At 33.2% G+C, this 14,539-nt stretch overlaps 2 protein-coding genes across 2 annotated transcripts; one reads left to right on the top strand and one right to left on the bottom strand.

The window, feature by feature from the left end:
• Positions 1-5,722: 5,722 nt before the first annotated feature.
• LOC111396917 (pentatricopeptide repeat-containing protein At3g46610-like) lies at positions 5,723-8,867 on the top strand. The gene has a single exon (XM_023023529.1). The coding sequence runs from the start codon at positions 6,027-6,029 to the stop codon at positions 8,505-8,507; it is 2,481 nt and encodes an 826-aa protein (XP_022879297.1). The 5' UTR covers positions 5,723-6,026; the 3' UTR covers positions 8,508-8,867.
• A 222-nt stretch (positions 8,868-9,089) lies between these two features.
• Positions 9,090-11,847, bottom strand: LOC111396918 (very-long-chain 3-oxoacyl-CoA reductase 1-like). The gene is made up of 3 exons (XM_023023530.1): positions 10,894-11,847; positions 10,255-10,324; positions 9,090-9,602 (listed from the first exon to the last, which is right to left on the bottom strand). Exons 1-3 carry the CDS (start codon positions 11,529-11,531, stop codon positions 9,348-9,350), a joined length of 963 nt encoding a protein of 320 aa, XP_022879298.1. The 5' UTR covers positions 11,532-11,847; the 3' UTR covers positions 9,090-9,347.
• Positions 11,848-14,539: the final 2,692 nt, after the last annotated feature.

The following is a 14,539-nucleotide window of genomic DNA, read 5'->3' as shown; positions in this document are numbered from 1 at the left end:
AAAAAGAGTTTTTTATTTGCATGTAATATTATTTTAATGAAAAATGTGATTGAAAATTAGTATTTTAAAAAAAATAATGTTATAGAATATAAAATAATGGGTGACAGATAGGGGCTTAATACTTTAGATGTTCTTATTGAGGTTAGAGCATCGACAAAATACTTTTTATATATAAAGAGCATCTTATATTATAAAAAGTATTTTTCAATTTAGAGACTCAAAATTTTTATGCACTCCAATAATGCTCTCTATTTTGGCTCTTCATTTGGATTTTCTGAAAAAACATTTATTGATTTATTCTCATTTTTATTTAATGCTCCCCTTGTCCCATTTATATAGGCTTAGATTCATTTTTTCTTGTTCCAAATATATAGTCATGTTTCTTAATTTAGAATATTTTGTTTTGTTCATTTATTAATATATCCTTATTTAATTTATTTAGTCACAATCGATTTTTCCTACTTAATTTGCCTATTTCTTGAAATTAGTAATTAGCACAAAACATTCTTACTTTTCAATGTTATTGTGCAAAACTTTCTTACCTTTCATTTTTTGAGACTTTTACCCCTACTTTCACATTTTGTTGAGGAAATCATCATTTTCATCAAGTTTCTCATGTAAAATGACAAAAATACCCCTATTTAAATAAAACAATAAAAAAAAATTAAAGAATGAATTGAAATAATCTCCCAAATTTTTTTAAAGAGTGCAAATGAGTTCAATTAAATTATTAAAAAGTTAATTAGCACAAAATGTCCATGCCTTTCATTATTATTGTACAAAACGTCAATATCTTTCTTTTTTGACATTTTCACCCTTATTTTTATATTTCATTGCAAAAATTATTATTTTTATCCATTTCTCAATTAAAAGCTGTAAAATGATAAATATTCGCTCCTCTTTAAATACACAAAAATAAATAAAAGAAAAATAAAGAAAAAATTACAACCACACTCTCAATTTTTTCCAAAAAAAAAGTATAAATAAATTTCAAATAAATAATTAAAAAACAAAGATCATTTTCTTTTTTATTTTCTTTTTTAATTATTTATTTTTACTTTTTTGAAAATTTTGGAAGTATAATTACAATTTGTTCTTTGTTTTTCGTTGTTTTTATTTTTTTATTTAAAGATAAGTGTATATTTGTTATTTTATAACTTTTAATTGAGAAAATGGTGAAAATAACAATTTTCACAATGAAATATGAAATAAGAGTGAAAATATCAAAAAATAAAAGGTATGAACATTTTTACAATAATAATAAAAGGTAGGGACATTTTGTGCTAATTACCCTTTTAATAATTTAATTGGACTAATTTGTACTTTTTTATAAAGTATGGGAGTATGATTGTAATTTATTCTTTAACTTTTCTTTTCTTTTTTAATGTTTTATTTAAATATAGGGTATATTTATCATTTTACACAATAAATTTGATGAAAATGATGATTTCGGCAATAAATGGTGAGTGTAAGGATAAAAATGTCAAAAATGAAAGGTGTGAACGTTTTGCATAATAACATTGAAAGGTAAAAATGTTTTGTGCTAATTACTTTTCTTGAAATCATCCAAATACATGCACATTTCCCAATAATTTGCCTACTTCTTGAAATCGATTTTCAAATTCTTTACTAATTTCAACAATAATATACTACTAGTTGTTGAAAATTAAATAGAGGTAAACTAGAAAATTTATGGGCAAAAATTACTTTTTCAATAACATTAAACAAGATTTCTTAATCCGTGGGAAGAAACAAAACAAACCTATATAAATGAGATATGGGGAGTATAACTTTTTATATGTCAATAACCAATCAATTTAAATATAGTGTGAATAGTTTAAGAAGTAGAATATTTAAATCTATTACTTATTAAATGCTATCATTGTTCATTTAGAATCTCTTATAGCTCAATTTTAGACATGTGTTCTTTAAAATAAATTGCATTATGTATTTTAAGAGAGTATGCTCGTATTATTTTTAGTATACGAATAAATATTTTGGTACAAAATGGACTAATAGATTCAAGAAAAATTTCTATATTCTCGATCCAAAGGGGAGAAATGAGTTTGAAATTGATATAGCACCCAATTCTCTTCTGGGGAATTATAAAAAATGTCACTTTTTTTTTTAAATGCACAAAAAATTTGCATGTGCACCTAATTATCAAAAATGTTACTTTTTGTGGAAAATGCCCAACTTACCCTTCATGTCCCCTTTTTAGGAGCATTTAATACTAGTTTTCCAATTCAATTAATATTATGATTTGATTAGTTAAATTTATATATTATAATCATGGATATATTAAATTTATATATTATAATAATTGGATATATGTATATCCTATTGTATAATATGAATTTACTTAAAAAAAAAATGATAAAAAAAAGTAAAAAGCCCTATTTTAACATCAAACAGATATCTTCTTCAACAAACCCTCATTTCATCCATCTTCTTCGTTCCTTGATCAAAAAGATATTACTCTTTGATTCATCATCCATTTTGAGAAGCTAGTTATTATGAATTGTTTATATTTTTATCGAATAGCTTACCCTTTTTTAAATATTAAAAGCAACATCATCATCAAAGTGAAAAATGCTTTTGAAACTCTTATTAATCATGATGCTCTTGATTTTGAAATATTTTTGAAGGGAAAAGATATAAAAAAAATCCCAAAAAGATTTAGGCAAATTTTAATTATTACATTCCATATTTAATGAAGCATTCAGTCATTTATTTTTGGAAAGAAGTTGTGATGATGTAGTTGTGAATTGATTATAACCATTAATGTTTTTAACAAGGTACCAAACACGTCTGAAACTTCTCGACAGTTTCGACAATTGAACTGTCGAACTCGACATTTAGAAACGTCGAGATAAATAATTTATATATTTGGATTCAACCATTCATTTCACATTTTGTCATTGAATGGATTTAAATATTTAAAAGTGTCACTTTTATGCTATTAAATGTCGACACATTGATTGTACAGAGTTCTTACCGTTACAATATCAACTTTTTAGGTTTTAATAATCATTTGAGATTCATCGTGCGCATAAATGAAAGTTTGTTTATGTGGATGATGAATGGAAGTGGAGAGTGGACAAAACCACTTTCTTTTTACTTCCAACAAGTATTATCGATGCACTCGTTATGGTAGAGTTGACCATAACTGGACCACGTGTTCCAACCCCATTCTAACACAACTAATGTAAATAGGCTTAATGTCTAAAAGTAGTTGAAATTGTATTTTGAATATTCCTTTGATAGCGTTGTACATTCTAAAATTATATTATCATTTTATTATTGTTTGTAGATATTAGTCGTGTTTAAGTTTACAAGCAAAATAATTATATAAACAAAAATTGCATACCATCCGACGGAAGGATTCTATCATTCTCGACAGATGATTGCGAAATAGAAAATTTGACTACAAAAAGTGTATAAGGGGCATGCTGTTCTCGAATACATTCTCGACTTACATTATTATTAGCATTTTACTATCATTTGTAAACATTGCATAACATCCTGACAGTTAAACTATCGGTCCCGACAGGAGGTTTCTGTCATTCTCGACAGTTGGTTGCAAGCAGAAAATGTAACTACAAATAAGATGCACGAAGGTATGTTGTTTCATAACATTTGGTAAAGACGTTACAATATTTATCCCTGACAAATTTATAATACATAAATTAACAAATTTTCTCATGCTAATTGACCAATCCAATGAGTATGAGAAACGAGAAATGATAAAATGTGTCATCACATGTGGATGCAACCATTAAATCATGTTTATAACCACATTCTTGGAGGTAAGCAAAATGAGGTCATTGATTACACAAATCAATTCTAATGTAGCATTAACAAATTTGGTCACACTATTTCTTTATTCTTTTTCTCCTCTCCTTGTTGTATGGAGTCCTAGTAGATGCTGCAGGAAATTGAATATGTGTTGATCATTGCTCTTTGTGTTAACAATATCGTTACTTTCGATGGGTATGGTGGCCCCCTCCGTCACGCTATAAGTTTAGGGAACTTTCTCGTTGTTCGGACATGACACTTCGAGCTCTATAGGTCCTCTATCTATTTGAAAACAACATTTGCAACAATAACCAACATGAGTTCGTTATTTCTAGTTTGCAAATTACGAAATGAGATGAGTATTTAAATTTTGAATTCCTCATAATTAACACACATACCGTTCGCCTCTTAGTTCTCACTAGGCAATAGATGCTCATGATTGTTGGAGCACGAGCATGGGTTGATGCATCATCCATCTAATTGAAAACAATAATTACAATACTAATGGACATGAAATCAACATTTCTAGTTCGCATATTACGAAATGAGATGAGTGTATTTAAAATTTTGAATTTTTCAGATGTTAATGCTAAACATACTTATAAGAAATCAAAAAAACAAACTATAATATTCGAGAAATACTGCCTTTAACTTCGAGAATGACAATTTATATCAAAAGATAACTCATCTGTCAAGAATAACTAAAACGAATTGTTGGAAACTACATTTTATCGCAACAGATGGGTTACATAACTGATCTTTCGAGAAGTTCTTGTGTCGAGAATTCATAACTGTACAAACTTTCATTGTGACAAATTAAACAGTTCGCTTAGAAGATTTGATACCCATGCCTAATCAAGAAAAATATAATAAATAAGGTAGACTGGAATGACAAGTATAATATAATAATCAGCTTTCACAAATCAAACAAATTCAGATGAATATGAAGTAAAAAATTGACAGAATGTGAAATATATATATATTTTTTAGAAAAATATAAAAAAATTTACACATAATACCCAAAATAAATGAGAAAAAATCAAAATGCCAAAAGAAATATAAATCCCCAAAAGAAAAATGGAGAAATCCAAATGACCTGTAAATGTACACTCTAAACAAAGTCGAACCCAAAATAGAGAACAATCTAACTCACGGTCTAGATGTAGGAAACTCAAAATTGATTGTACAATCTAAGAGAAAGACAATAAAAAAGAACATTAATAAAAAATTTGAAACAAAAACTTCAATCAATCTAAGAAAACTCATATGTTTGAAACTTTACATACGATATTCTTCTTCCTTCTGTATTGACGTAATAAATGGAATCCTAATGCAAGAACTTGCACTCCATATAGTTTTCAAAGAATCAAGAGAGGAAACATAGAAAAGAAGAAAAGAAAAAAGAGAAATTTTGCAAAGAAACGTACTAGAGAGATAAAAATGAATGAGTTTTAAGTTATTAAATTATATATATATATATATATATTTTTTTTTTTTTTATTTTTTTTAAGAATTTTGAAGTACAATTTTGAGGTGACTGATTATCACATTTTCTCTACTTTTTGTACAACTTTTTATGTTGTCAACTCAAGGATGTATATGGTATCTGAATTTTTAAGAGGGGCGAAAACGTCCAAAATTGACAATTTTGAAAAGACTTTTAAAAAGTGATATTTTTGTAAATGCAAAGTCAAAAATTGACTATTTTAGTAATTTCCTCTTCTTATATTATTCATTTGTTACATCTATTTGTTCCTTACATTCTGTACCTGCATATGATTTTTTCCCAAATAAAAAAGGTACAAAATTATTTCCATATCTCGGGTAGAAAGGCCCAATTTGGGTGGTCTAGAACGGCGTCGTTTTGGCAAGAGATGCAATTCCGTGGCTCAAATTTACTGATACAAGTCACTTCACACACCACAAGAGAATATGAATGGCCTTGTAAAGTTAGCGTCAATTCCAGAACAACAGGTATCCAACATTATTTAAACCCATGATATCACAAATTCTTCTTTTCATTCCGAGGTAATGAATTCACCTATCCTAATACTTGATTTATTATTATGAACTAAGTGTGAAGATTACTTGCTACAACTTCTTGTTTCTTTTTCCTTTCTATTTTGAGTTCTTGAAACTGTTAAACTTTTGAGGATGTATAAATTTTGAGAAAATTTCAAACACCGCCTCAATATTTAGTTGAATTTAAGTTCTGTATTTAATTGTTGATGTGTGAAATAATTTCTGTGGACACAATGCAATATTTGAGCATTTGGCCTTCAAGAAGCGAGTCTTGGCCCTCTTTTGCGGTAACCCGATTGGACTTTGAATTGGGTTCTTGTTATAATTCAATTAAAAGGAAGCAAAGAAGAAAAATATTTGATTTTTGTGATTCTCTGAGTTATAGGAATGGGAATAGTTTTAGGAGCCAAAAATGGGGTATGGGATGTAAGTTCTTTTGTATATACTCTAGACCTGAAGTTTATATGTTCTCTAAGCCAAAGAAAGGTTGTTTTGGTGAATCTTTTGCGTTGACATGTGCGTCGGAGGAACGAGCTGTTGGGAACATTGTCATGGAAGAAAACATAGAATCATTGAATGATTTCTCTGAGAATAAGGACTTTGGTCAAATTCGATTGGAGAGCATAAAGGAGAGGAACTCGACATGTGGCGACGAATATGATAGCAAGAGTGGTGACGGTGATGGTAATGGTGATGGTGATGGTGATGATGATCGAGAACAAGGGGAACTTCAATGGAAAGAAAAGGTACGAAGTGAGAATTGTGAGAAGGTGGACTTTGATTGCGTTCAATTGGAGAGAGTAATGGGGAGGGATTCGGTACATGGCAACAAATGTGATGCCAAGGGTGATGATGATCAACCTCGAATTTATTTGGAAGAAAAGGTACAAAGAGAGAATAGTACAAGGGTTGATGTCCGGGCACTAGCATGGAGTTTACACTCAGCCACAACGGCAGAGGATGTGGATGAGGTTTTAAGGGACAAGGGTGAACTGCCTCTTCAGGTTTATTCATCTGTACTTAGAGGTTTTGGCAAAGACAAAAGGCTAGATTCTGCAGTGGCTCTTGTTCAGTGGCTCAAGAGAAAGAGCAAAGAAATGAATACTTCTATACGGCTCAATGTGTTTATATATAACAGCCTTTTGGGAGTTGTGAAGGAGACTGAAAATTATGATTTTGTTGAACAAGTAGTAAATGATATGGCTGTGGAAGGGGTGCGTCCTAATGTTGTGACATACAACACTTTAATGTGTATTTATATAGAGCAGGGTCGGGAAGTTGAGGCTCTTAATCTTTTTGAAGACATGCCACAAAAGAGTGTATCTCCATCCCCTGCATCTTATTCTACAGCCTTATTTGCTTATCAGAGACTGGGAGATGGATTTGGAGCTTTGAAGTTATATGTTGACATAAAAGATAAGTATCAAAAAGGTAAAATTGGAAAAGATGATGAAAATTGGGAATATGAGTTTTCAAAGTTAGAGAATTTCTGTATTCGTATTTGCTTCCAGGTCATGCGGCGTTGGCTTGTGAATAGTGAGAATTTAAGCACTGACTTGTTGCGGCTACTAACGGAGATGGATCTTGCCGGGCTTCATCCTGAACGTGCAGATCACGAGCGCCTTGTGTGGGCATGTACCCGTGAAGAACACTGTGCTGTGGCTAAGGAATTGTATACCAGGATAAGAGAAAGGGACACTGAAATAAGCTTATCTATATGCAATCATGTCATTTGGTTAATGGGAAAGGCGAAGAAATGGTGGGCAGCTCTTGAAATTTATGAGGACTTGTTGGACAAAGGGCCGAAACCAAATAACATGTCCTATGAACTGATTGTCTCTCATTTTAATATACTTCTGAGTGCAGCTAGAAAAAGAGGAATTTGGAGATGGGGTCTGAGCTTGCTCAACAAAATGGAAGAGAAAGGCCTTAAACCTGGCAGTCGGGAATGGAATTCTGTTCTTGTTGCCTGTTCCAAGGCATCAGAAACTTCTGCTGCTGTTCAAATATTTAAGAGAATGGTCGAACAAGGTGAAAAACCTACGATAATCTCCTATGGGGCATTGCTTAGCGCTCTTGAAAAAGGAAAACTTTACGAGGAGGCCCTTCAGGTTTGGAAACATATGCTTAAAGTCGGCGTTGAGCCAAATTTGTATGCATATACTATTATGGCCTCAATTTATGCTGGACAAGGAAAATTCAACATTGTTGATTCCATCATCCGTGAAATGGTTTCAGTCGGGGTCGAGCCAACTGTTGTCACATTCAATGCAATTATAAGTGGATGTACACGAAATGATTTTGGAAGTGCAGCATTTGAATGGTTTCAGCGCATGAAACTTCGAAATATAACACCGAATGAGGTTACTTATGAAATGTTGATTGAAGCGCTAGCCAACGATGGTAAACCAAGACTTGCTTATGAGTTGTATTTGAGGGCTCAGAATGAGGGCCTTGCTCTCTCTTCAAAGGCTTATGATACAGTTGTCCAATCATCAGAGGTATACGGAGCAACCATCGATGTAAGCACACTCGGTCCTCGACCACCGGATAAAAAGGGAAAAGTGCAGATCGGGAAAAATTTATCAAAATTTTGTAGTATAGCTGATGTTCCTAGAAGAAGTAAGCCGTTCGACAGACAGGAAATTTATAGTGCACAGACAGAGGACTACATAGGTGAATATTAAAATTCTGTGAGTTATCTATGCTGCCATTCGTGTGCGCTTTTAAAGCAAGGGAGGTCCTTCTCTTTATGCAAAGTTCTTTAAGGTAAAATGTGTTAAATTGCTATACATTGCCGATATTCAGATTCATGAACGACGCTAGGAGAATAGTATTGACGATGCTCTTGTTAACTAATGTCGTTGAGGTTCTTTCATACTAAAGTGTTCTTTCAGGTTATTCTTACGGAGACTTTCAAATTTCTCAAACTGTAAGCCTGGAGAATGAATTGGATAATCTTGATTATGATTCTGCCTATTCTCATAATTGAAGATTGCATCGTGATATTCGATATTAATGTTGGTTACTATTTGAGTGTCACAAGATTGATCTTTGAAGGATATTCTTCCTTGTCAAAATAGCACTTACTCTCTTTCTGGAATGCATCTCACGCCCCTCCCCTGTTGATCGTGATACAGGTATTCATAAATGTTACTTTTCCATGGCTATCTCTTAATACAATATATTATTTTATTGCTATATTACTATAATTGAGTTAGTTAAATAAGCATTAATCAACTATGTATCACGAAATTGCCTCAAGGATGTAACACGAAAGGAAAATTTGCACGCTTGAAACATATTTAGGAGAAAAAGGCAAGTTCAGAACTAAAGTTACAAGAATATTGACACTGCTGAACTCAAGTACGATCTCATAACAAGACAGAATACATTAAAGCACTAAAAGATGAAACTTTCAACGAGTTTCGACTCTAATCCTCAAATTTCCCATATCTCAAACATCGTCCTGAACAAAACAGGCCCTTGGAAAAAGTAACACATACTGGGAGATTATGACAGGAAATCTATTCCTTCTTCCTCGAGTCCTTGAGTTGTCCCCTCTTCCTAATCCCAAGGCAGAACTTCAGACGCCAAGCATCGACAACAGACTCTGGCAACGAATATAGCAAACCCCAGAGAAGAGAGTGAGGCCAGTACGGTGTGCATCGTGGTTCGTAGCCTATCCAACGAAGGGCAGCCCGAGCATAGCCATCTGTCGATGGTACGAAGAAGGAGGAACGTTTTATGGATGCCATTTTTGTTGCCACGTACAAGGGGACCTACATTCATAAAATAATGAGAAATTGAAGAACATAAGAGAAGATTTCCAGTACTCAGAATTTTCTGGTTTCGAAGAGTGGGCAGTTTAGGAACAAAGCAAAAAGATGCAGCAAGAATATTACACTACATCGAGGTTGCAGTGTTTCTTTCAGCCATTTACAGGGTTCAAACCAAATTCATATTTTGGTTTTCCATGCAAAGGCTGTACATGAAGTCTATTGGGAAACATGTTATAGACTAAACCTTAATCCCTAACTCCAAAGGATATAAATAAACAAATCGGAATAGGAAACCCGCAAAGTAACTATGTAGATTTACAGTGGTTCACACTCACTTTCTTAAAGGATAAATGAAACAAAGTAATCAAGAGACTGTTGACTAGTGTGGAGCCAAAGTAGACTCTTTTTTTCACTCGACTTCAATTGTTTTAACCACCAAAAAGGTCTGAGTTACTCTGTGTGGTTTTCTTTCTGTAAGTTTGTTCCTTATTTGTCTCAGGTAAGGTTAGGCTTTAATCCATGAAAAGAAAGTGGCCATATAAAGTGAAGTTAATGCAAGTAAGACATCCCTATTCCACAACACGAGCATCCAACATGCAAACGATTACACTTTACACACACAAAACAACCGATTCTGGGTTCAGTGCGATACCTGACACTGCACGTCAATCCCACTTTTCTTGTACTCCACATAGAGGCATCTTGAGAACTGATCAATATATCTGAAAGTAAACCAACCAATCTTATTCAATGTTGTTCAGCACAATACAGTCTATACAGACCATTTATATTATCCCATGAGCACAGCCATAATTGTCCTACTCAAATAATTTGCTAAATCTCTTGTTATGTAACAAGATGGAGTACCTAAAATCAATACGTAGTACAAATCCAGAAAGCTGCTCAGTTAAGATAATTTCTTTTACTATAACTCAATCTAAAAGACCATGTATATAGGCGTGAATATATCATTAAGTTCCCTAGAAAACACTTGTTTTAAAAATGGATGAAAATATCTACTTTTCTGAATTAGATTGTATGTGATTGGTTCCAATAGTTTACCACCCTACCAACCAAAACCTTGAATCTTAGCATCCAAAAAGTGTGTGTGTACAAACAATCTAGACCTGTATTCAGAATTTCCCAAACCTGCGAAAAGGGAAAAGGCCAGATATTTTCATGTTTATTAATTTTCTCTATCCTCCTAAAAATCCAGTCTACCATAAACAAATCCACCAAAAAAACAATAAACAAGAAAAAATAAAAAAAGCATTACAGAAATTAAACTTACGCTTTGGTGGCAGCATAAACAGCATAAAGGGGATCAGAAGGGATAACCATGGCAGCACCGGACCCTATATTAACGATAGCCCCCTTTTTCCTCTCCAGCATCCCAGGTAAAACAGCTTGAGTAACCTTCGTAGTGCCCTCAACATTAACCTTAATCAAATCATTTAACAATTTTTCATCTAATTCATGGAAAAACCTTGCATAAGGATAAGAAATCCCAGCATTGTTAATTAAAATCCCAATATCCAGTCCTTCAATTGTCTCTTTAATTCTTCCTACTCCATCATTCAAATCACCCGAAAAATCAACTACCACAGTCTTGATCTGGGTGGATCCGTGTTTGGACTTGATTGAGTCCGAAACTTCCCGGAGCTTATCCGGGTTCCGACCCACAAGAACCAGGTTCAGCCCTTTCCGGGCCAACTGAAAAGCAAAGGCTTTGCCTATGCCGTCAGTAGGCCCGGTGACCAGAGCCCAAGATCCGTATTTCTTGAGATTCTTCCCGGGTCGGAGAAAATTCACGTAAACCCAATTCAGGATGGTGAATGAGCATTTGAATAGCAATAAAAACCCGAGTGCCAGTAGCGGAAGAAGCCATGTGGGCTGGGATTTGAGCTGTTCCAATATACACTCCGCCATGGGTGACGGATCTTTTGATGGGAGTTAATTTCTAGAAGAATGAAACGGTACTCAAAGACAAATACAACAAAAAGGCTTGGATTTTTTTGCTAATTTATTGCATGTTGGTTGTGCAAACGAGCAAGCAAATGAAGATATATACAACTTCCCGAATGGAGATTGGGTGGGTGGAGGGACCGGGCGGGGGGGTGTGGGGTTGGTGCCTAGAATCGTAAGAAATATTGATAGGTAGGCGGAAGCAGTTGCGGAATTTATTGTATATGCAAACAATTTCGTATTAACTTGAGGGGATTAGGGTATTTCATGATCCAGGTGGTTGAAGCAGATGAGCTGAAATTTGGCTTTAGGTTATCCATAAATACGCTCGACCAATTCTAGTCAACTTTCAAGCACAGAAAACTATTCCCTGCATTTGTTCAGCACTCATAAAAAGCGATTTTTTTGGGGAAAAAAAAAGAAAGTGAAAATTACATAATTCCAGGTGCTTAAAGAGTACAATTCAAAAATTAGATATCAAGTTTGATTATTCACAAATCAGGTTTAATATAATATCTCCACCCAATTGAATTCCAGACCCTATTCATTTCACCATCACCGTCTCCTCCATCTCTCTTTGACGTCGGCAATAAACATTTCACTATCACCGTCTCTCCCTTCTCTCTTCGACATCAGCGATCCTGTCAAACTCCACAACAGGTGACGAAGGAGAATGAGCAGATCGACGCGGCTAACATTGGGGACTGTTGAGAGTCATCAACAGCGTCGTGGGGTGAAGCTGATTCCAACCGCATCACCTGCTGCGAACGGCAACTTGTGCAAACGGTGATTCTGCAGATCCAGCTTTTCTTCGTCCGACATCTCTTTCTCACTCTCTCCTTTCCCATCCTCTCTACAGATCCGCCTCTCCTTCGTTAAGTGTGTGATTGGCGACACTGCAACATACTGTGAGCGATGATGTCGTCATCGTAGCCGAGGACGAGTGCGGTTGCTACTGGTTCTAACCCTTTTTGCTGCTTCTGCCTGTGTTGCTGATGTGTGTGGTTTTGGTGAGGTTGTGGAGTGGTGTATTGTTGTATGTTTTTGGTGGTGGTTTCTGGGTGTGGTTATGGTCCTTGTGGCTGTGATGGTTTCAGACGGTGGTCGTGGCGGAGATGTTGGTTATTGGTGAGGTGGCTGGTTAGGTATTGTTGGTGTATTTGGTGGTGGTGGTCGTGGTGGTTTCTAGCAATGGTGGAGGTGCTCGTGTTGGCAGTGTTGATGTGGGTGGTGTTGATATTGTTGATGGCGATGGTGGTGGTGATAATGGGGTGAGGTGGTCGCAAGTGATTTTTGTGGCAGTGGCGATGCGATAGTGTTGGTAATGATGGTATGTGACCCACCATTTGATATATGTGACCATTTTATTTAGTTATATATGACCTACGATTTAATTGTGACCTAAAAATTCGATAATAGGTGGCTAATTAATTTGAAAATCTATGATCGACAAATAAATTGTGACCTGTAAGTTTTTTGATTTGTGACCAATAAATAATTCGTGACCAATATCCATACGTATGTGACCATTTGTGACATTGTGACCTATACCTATACCTCTGTGACCATTAATCTGTGATTGACAAATAAGCTATGACTTATAAGTTTTTTGATTTGTGACCGATAAATAATATGTGACTAATACCTATACATATGTGACCATTAATTGCAAAACTGTAACATTGTGACCTATACATATGCATCTATGACTATTAATTGCAAAATTGTGATCTTAACACATTTAATTAATAAAATATTTTAATTAATGAATGAATACCTGAGTTTTGCATTTTTAAACTTTGAACCTGAGAATTGATTTGTACATAACCTTAGTTTTGAATTTTTTCCAAAAAATAATGTTACATAGTTTTACTGGGACTACAACCTTAATTTAGATGGGCTACATGATAGGCTAAATAAAATATTAAATTAAATGACTTATTTAATTCTACTTATTATTTAATGTCACATTAACGTCATCTAGATTGGGATTGCAATCTCAATAAGGATAAATAGCATTACTCTTTTAGAAAATATATATTTAAATAGTAGAAAAAAGTTAAGGAAAAATTGAAGAATACATGGATAAAAATAAGGTGAAAAAACGAAAAAGGTAATTTTCCTTTGGTTGTGAATACCATACATTTCTTTTATATGGGTGTTAAAAGTTGAAGCTTAAGTTATTGACATAACATAAGAAGTTGGCAATCAAAGCTTTAGTGAGCAAGGATGGTAAAATCTTAGAGAGTACTTTAGTCGAGAAGACATCAAGGAATATCATCCCCTTATATGTAAAATAGGTTTATTCATGGAATGAAAGTCCTTTCACTCGGTAAAAGATCGAATCTATCGAATCACTAAAGTTGACTTTCATTATAAAGAAAATCACTTTTTCACACATATTTTCAATCACAATCGCCCAAATAATAATAATAATAATAATAATAATAATAATAATAATAATAATAATAATAATAAATAAATAAATAAATAAATAAATAAATCATTTTTCAAATATCAACCTAGCTTTTCCCCATTCTTCCATCACACTCTCTCCAAAAAAATCACATTAACACAGGTACTTATATTCAAACCATAAAATCTGTTAAATCGATTTAATTAGTTTAGCATGGTATTATTATTTTAATGCGTGCATCTTATTGATTTTTAATATATTTTAAATAGTCAACATATGAAACATAGTCCTTGTTTGATATTTAACTTTTTACCTTAAAATTATGCTTTCAATTATCAAAGTCTATAATAAATTTAAATTTAATGACGTATTCCATAGGATCTATACAAATAATACCTCACTCATTTCTTGAAAATTAAAATTTAGCAAAATTTAATGAAAACTAAACAAAGGCATATATGACATTTCATACTTAAAAGGAAAAATAATAATAATAATAATAATAATAATAATAATAATAATAATAATAATAATAATAATAATAATAATAATAATA

Source organism: Olea europaea, chromosome 7 (genome assembly GCF_002742605.1).
Source record: "Olea europaea var. sylvestris chromosome 7, O_europaea_v1, whole genome shotgun sequence".
Classification (NCBI taxonomy): domain Eukaryota; kingdom Viridiplantae; phylum Streptophyta; class Magnoliopsida; order Lamiales; family Oleaceae; genus Olea; species Olea europaea.
Note: the sequence above shows the minus strand (reverse complement) of the source record. Positions and strands in the feature narration are given on the sequence as shown.